The 6,410-nt window shown below is 34.4% G+C and overlaps 1 protein-coding gene across 1 annotated transcript; it reads left to right on the top strand.

The window, feature by feature from the left end:
- The first annotated feature begins 2,790 nt into the window (after nucleotides 1–2,790).
- LOC129445230 (B-cell receptor CD22-like) lies at nucleotides 2,791–6,399 on the top strand. Its single transcript, XM_073860066.1, has 4 exons — nucleotides 2,791–2,800; nucleotides 4,238–4,588; nucleotides 4,659–4,910; nucleotides 6,122–6,399. Exons 1-4 carry the CDS (start codon nucleotides 2,791–2,793, stop codon nucleotides 6,397–6,399), a joined length of 891 nt encoding a protein of 296 aa, XP_073716167.1.
- The last annotated feature ends 11 nt before the right edge of the window (nucleotides 6,400–6,410 follow it).

Raw genomic sequence — 6,410 nt, 5'->3', positions numbered from 1 at the left:
TGCGTGCAATGCGAGTGCAACAGCTGGTTTAATTAAGTGCTTGAGTTAATGTGCGTAGGTAATTCTCACAGAACCTGTCAGTCCCAAGCAGAGCAAACCGGCTACTTCTCCATAAAGCGCTGCTTGAATGATGGCTTTATTATTTTTCTTGATGAAAAACACAAGAACAAAACGATCTCGGTTATATTAAACGCCATATATGTATATTATAACAAAAACGAGTAAGCACGCGAGCGCGGCTTCTGTCTTCGTCTGGTCAGTCAGCTTGTCTCGCTCGCACACACTGACAGGAATAAATGAAATCTGACACCTGATGCTCTGTGATGTGACGCGCGTTCAGCTCCGCTAAATTCAGTCAGCAGACACATTCAGTTGTAAGTGTTTGCTCTCTCTAACGAAACTAAATGATGTAATTACACGAAAATATCAACACGACGGTGAAAGACGGTGTCGCGGTGGGCAAGTGATCTAACCGGTGAGAGGCTGAAGCACCGGTTATCACCGTTTCACCGACCATCGCGGCAAGCCTAGGTACAGGTAGCATATTTATGGTTAGTTGTTGTTTTTTATGCCGTGAGATGAGGGCTAGAAACGTTTATTCAAACAACGCACCCACTCAGTTTCGTTTTGGGCAGCTGTATAGCGCGACATACTTCAGTATGCAGTCTATGCACAAGCACCAGTCTTCTGAACAATGGTAACTACAAAACTCAAAGAAGAAACAGAAACTCTTCCAAATATCGAAGATAAATGAACATTAAACACTAACAAGTCTTTCTTTTTAGTTAAAAACAAAACAAAAAAAGTTTCAATTCAAATTTCACTCTCCAAATGCAGTCCCATGCAAAGCATGCTGGGAACTGCAAGTCCACTGCCTAGTTAGTTGTGTTTACTAAAATAATTCATGTAGTTTTAACACAAAATTAATAAGTTAATTTCTTTCTTACAAATTTAAATCGATTATAGATAATAAAATTAAGTTGAATTTACTCAATAATGTGTTCATTTAGAATTAATCAATTTATTCCAATTTTTATTTTATTTTAACTCATATTTTGATTAAAAAAACAAGAATTAAATTTTTTTTAATACAGTTTACTCAATTTTTTTTTTAAATCTACTAAGGCACAGAAACACTTTTTACAGTGTATAATTATTTGATGATATGCCATTGGCATTTTGTTGTAATAAGTTAAAACTCATGCACCTTTTTGCCCGTGATCCCATTCTCAGTGTCCTGCAGACAATAATTGTTCGCCACACAAGGAGGGCTTCAGACTTTAAATGTGTTTATACCTCAGGCCTGTGTTCAACTGATCCTCACCGTGAAACCATTCATGAAACTCTGTTTATCTATCAACACCTAACACTAGATCCAGAACAATATTCACTATATCACAATTTTCTGTGACCCAATTCTTTAACTGCAAATATTTAAATATCTCTGTGTCTTTTAATTTAAATTTATTTTTTAGTGTATCAAATGAGGATATATAATTTAGGCTAATAATATCTGATAATGTTTCAATACCTCCATTAATCCAATTCTTCCACATTATTTAGTACCTTGAATTGTAACAGATGGATTATTCAAAATTTTTATGTGAGTTGGAGTACCAATCTCCGTCCCTATAATCTGTTTGTTTTTTTCCACATGTTTAATGTACTATTTACAACAAAGTTATCAGTCTTTACTTTTTTCTTGGAAAACATAATGGATAATAAACTGTTTGGATATAATTGATAATTTATAAATTAATTAAAATGTATTATTTATAAATTAATAAATTATAATTTTCAATTTCAATTTACCTTTTTTGAAACCGCTTTAGCCTCGCCTTCTTTGTTAGGTTAATTCAAGTCGAGTTTATAACTTTAATTCTAGCTTTTCCATGCGAGTTTTATGAAATAGCCCTAAGAACTTTCACTATTCAAATATTTGTTAATAAAATGTTGTAGGTTCAAGATCTTATATTATTGATGTTGTTTTGTTGTAAATGATAATTTTGTGAAATCACCGTTCAGGTGATCAGTGTTTCTGTACATTTATTGTATTTCTCTCCACAGTACTGACAATGTATGTCAAAAACACAGTTTTGTGTGCATTTCTATGGAGAATGACATTGATTCAATGATTAGTTTAAAGTCAGTCATTAATTGTGTGTCATAATACACTTTATAACATCAAAAGTAATATAAAGTGATAAAAACTAAAGTTATATGCAACAGGTTTTCTTACAAATTTCTAGTAATGTCAACTTATCTGGGTTAAGAGTGCAGGAATATTGGAAAAAATTAAAACATTAAAGAAGTCATATTATGATATATTTTTAAGTAGTGATGGGCAGAGCGAGGCTTCGTGAAACACTGAAACAGTTGAATCAATTGTGTCGAGGCTTCGAAACATAGTTCGAAACCGCCTCCACAGTGACACTTAGTGGTCATTTGCACGTATAGCCATAGCGCAGTCTTGACAAGGTTTTAGGCGATCGCTGACAAATTGTATCACACATACTGATTGGTTGACACAAGTGATCGGGTGGGAGAGTGGATAGTGTCGTTGACTCTCATACAATAACCCTTTTCGAACCCTGGGAAACACATTACTATTACCGTCGTCACAATGAAGTTACATATTTTTTGTTGTTGTTTTAACATCTGTTTGACAACTACATGAGCTTTTAGGCTCATCATTGTCAATAACTATAAGCTGGTCTATTTAATAAATAAATTGAATAGAGATAAATACCACTTAAACAATAAGAAATTAATAAAATATATCAAGCCACCATGAAGGAAGGTGTGTGGAAGGACTTAGCCTACTTCTTTTTTTACAGATAATGTCTCCAGCCTTTGAAAAACTCCTCTAAAAGGTCAATATGCGTTTATTTTACTTTTATACAGATGTGCGATTGTGTTGTCTGTTCCGTCCGTGCCAATCAAACGCTGATTCGGCAGACCACACCTGATGAAACACTTAGTGCAACACTTCGAGGCTTCGTTTGGTCATAGTCACGTGACATGGGTGTTTTGAATCACGCTTCGGATCAGTGTTTCGACACATCTGCGCTTCGGGATCTCGCAAAGCTTCAGAACGACTGTTTCGCGTCAGCCATCCCTATTTTTAAGATGTAAAATAAATCTTTGATGTCCCCAGAGTTTGTATGTGAAGTTTTAGCTCACATATACTCCACATATAATTTATTATAGCATGTTAAAATCACAAATTTGTAGGCCTGATCAAAAGTGTGCCGTTTTTGGGTGTGTCCTTTAAAATGCAAATGAGCTGATGAAATGCAAACACTGATCACAATGATGGTGGTTTGTTGTAATCAAAAAAAAATGTACTAATTTAAAATAAAACTTTAAAATTAAAGAAACAGAATTAGAATGAATTCTTTAGAATTAAATTCTAATTTCAGTTAAATTGTCATGTTGAGTTTACTTAAATATACAAGTACACTTGAAATTAACACCAAGTTAAGTGAGCTTTATTGTTTAAGTACATTAAATAATCATAAAGTTTGGTGAACTAAACAATTTAAGTCAAGTCTACATAAGTACCAAGTTAAGTAAGCTTAAATATGCTCGTTTTGGGAGACCCCAATACTCAATTAAATTGAGGGAACGAGTTCACACAAATCATTTGAGTTCAATCAACTTTTTCAGTGCATGAAAACATTATACAGAAACATCTGTTTATTACAATAACAAGTTAATTTACATAAACTGATAAATTAATGATAATTATGAATCTGATAAACTATAAGTATTGTTAAACTATTTTTACAGGGAAGAACACACAGTATACTTTATCTCTGCATTATACAGTAGATGTGTTTGAAGATGATGTCTGTCAGAATGGCTCCTCTTCTTCTTCTGATATTTCTCCTCATAGTTCAAGGTGAATAACCAATGTTACATTATTACAATAAATACACAACACTGACTTTAATCAAATGTGTAATTATGTTTAATTTTTATGTATTTTATAATTGATGGTGCAATTTTTTCTTAGCTGATGTTATCTTGTTCCACTTTTACACTTGATTCTGTCACACCCTTTGAAACCCCAACATTAACAAAGATCTCACTAAACAAATAAATAACTAAACAAATAACTCAAGATTTTCAAAGTTTATGTTTTCTGTTAAGTCGTTGTTTATAGATAAAAGCTAAAACATGCATTCATGAGATTTAATGACCCTGTAACAGATAAATGCATTGTGTGTTTCAGGAGTTTATAGTGCTGATGATGAGTGGGATGTGAATTACAGCCCTACATCCATCTGTGCACTACAGGGTTCAATAGTGATAATAAACTGCACTTATGAATACCCTACTGGACTACAAGTCATGAAAGTTTTCTGGACCAACAACGAAGAAAAAACAAAAGATAAAGAGCATCCAGATCTGTTTAATGACTCTGAATACAGTCAGAGGATTCAGTATCTGGGAGATCAACATCACGACTGCACCATGAGACTGACTGATGTGAGACAGACAGATTCACACAAATACTATTTCAGATTCATCACTGATAAAGACAAATGGCTTGGAAGACCTGGAGTTACTCTTAATATCACAGGTAAGTGAATTACTCTCTGATGATAATAATGTGTGTTGAATAGATATCTGTATCTGTGTTATGTTGTCAGATCTTCAGGTGGAGTCTTCAGGTGAGAGAGTGACAGAGAGAGATTCAGTGACTCTTACATGTAAAAGCAGATGCAGTCTGACTGACAGATCAACATTCATCTGGTTTAAAAACACACAGTCATTAAGTGAGAGAACAGACAGAAACAATCAACTCATCCTCCAGTCAGTTACAAGAGAGGATGCAGGCAACTATAGCTGTGCTGTACAGGGACACAAACTCACATCACCTCATCAATATCTCAATGTCGTCTGTAAGTTTATCTTTAACTTCCCAGCTTACAGAAAAAGTTCTAAGAATGTTCCTTGAAAGTTCCCAACGTTCCCAAAAACATTCTGCCAACATAAAAAGTGTCCAGTTTTCTTGACGTTCTAACCCTTCATTCACATCAGCCGCGGTAGAGGCAGCAAAACACGCTAATCACGAGTAGTTGGATGCTTGAACATTTTGGGGCAGTTTCCCGGACAGGGATTAGACTAGTCCTAGACTTAAATAAATGTAAGAGTTGTCCAAAGTGAAAACTTGCACTGATTTATCTTAAAATACATCAGTGCCCTTTATTTTGCCTCAAAATGCAAAAAATTTTTAATAAGGCACATTTGTTAAAACTAGTTGTATTTTCTAATTAAACTAAGATCTAGTCCTGGCTTAAGCTAATCCCTGTCTGGGAAATCACCCCTACAAATTTACTTACTTCATTTCCATGTGAAAGCCATTTGTGAAATTTTAATCATTCGAGACATTCCCGTGGCAACGCTCAATTCGTGCGTAATGCAAAACACTCTTAACATGACTTAACATGAAAATCTCTCGCGCTTGCCACCTCTTCCCCATCTGGTGTGAATGCCACATAAGAACTTTTATGGGTTGTCTAAGAGTTACACTGTAAAAATGTCAGTTAAAAATGGACAAAGTAGTGTACACTGTAAAAAAACTCAGTAAAAATACAGATAATGTCCTGGCAGAAAATACCTGGTACTTTCTTTGTTATGTGTACAGACATTTCCTTTCATTCAAAAACTGAAAATTCTGTAGATTTGCAAAACATTGTGAATCTAAAACAAACGCAAACAGGAGATTTAATGTGACAAATTTTGTGGTAAATATCCATTTGACTTACAAATGGATATAATAAAATACAATGTTTCTCTATCATATACATAAGCAAACAAGTCAATATAAAAAACAGTTGTTGTTTTAAACATTGTGTGAACATTAAAACATGACATTGTCATAACGTTTGAAACTAGTAGAATGTAACATTCCTCTAACATTCTTAGAATGTCAAGAAATCTGGACACTTTTATTTTGGCAGAACGTTTTTGGGAACGTTGGGAACTTTCAGGGAACGTTCTTAGAACTTTTTTCTGTTAGCTGGGTTAACACTTTATTACAGCAGCTACTTCATAAGGTCAGATGCTCAAATGTTAAGGAGGACCATAATCGTATATGCTATTTCATTAGATGCTCCAGATAAACCTGTAATCTCTATCAATCCATCTGGTGAAATAATGGAGGGTGATTCAGTGACTCTGACCTGCAGCAGTGATGCAAATCCACCTGTTCACAACTACAGCTGGTTTAAGGAGAATGAAACTGTTGCATCTGGCCAAACCTACATCATCTCAAACATCAGATCAGATCACAGTGGAGAATACAAGTGCAAGTCAAGTAATGAACTTGGACAAAACTATTCAGCAGTGACATTAAATGTCTTGTGTAAGTTCAATATAAAAGTGTAGAACATTCAGGC

The sequence above is a fragment of the Misgurnus anguillicaudatus genome, chromosome 3, assembly GCF_027580225.2.
Source record: "Misgurnus anguillicaudatus chromosome 3, ASM2758022v2, whole genome shotgun sequence".
Taxonomy (NCBI): domain Eukaryota; kingdom Metazoa; phylum Chordata; class Actinopteri; order Cypriniformes; family Cobitidae; genus Misgurnus; species Misgurnus anguillicaudatus.
This window is presented reverse-complemented; position numbering and strand designations above follow the sequence as displayed.

Excerpts from the sequence above, each read along its gene's own strand:
- LOC129445230 (XM_073860066.1), top strand. Across the intron at positions 4,589-4,658 it reads AGTTACTCTTAATATCACAG|ATCTTCAGGTGGAGTCTTCA; the intron begins GTAAGTGAATTA and ends TTATGTTGTCAG. Across the intron at positions 4,911-6,121 it reads TCAATATCTCAATGTCGTCT|ATGCTCCAGATAAACCTGTA; the intron begins GTAAGTTTATCT and ends CTATTTCATTAG.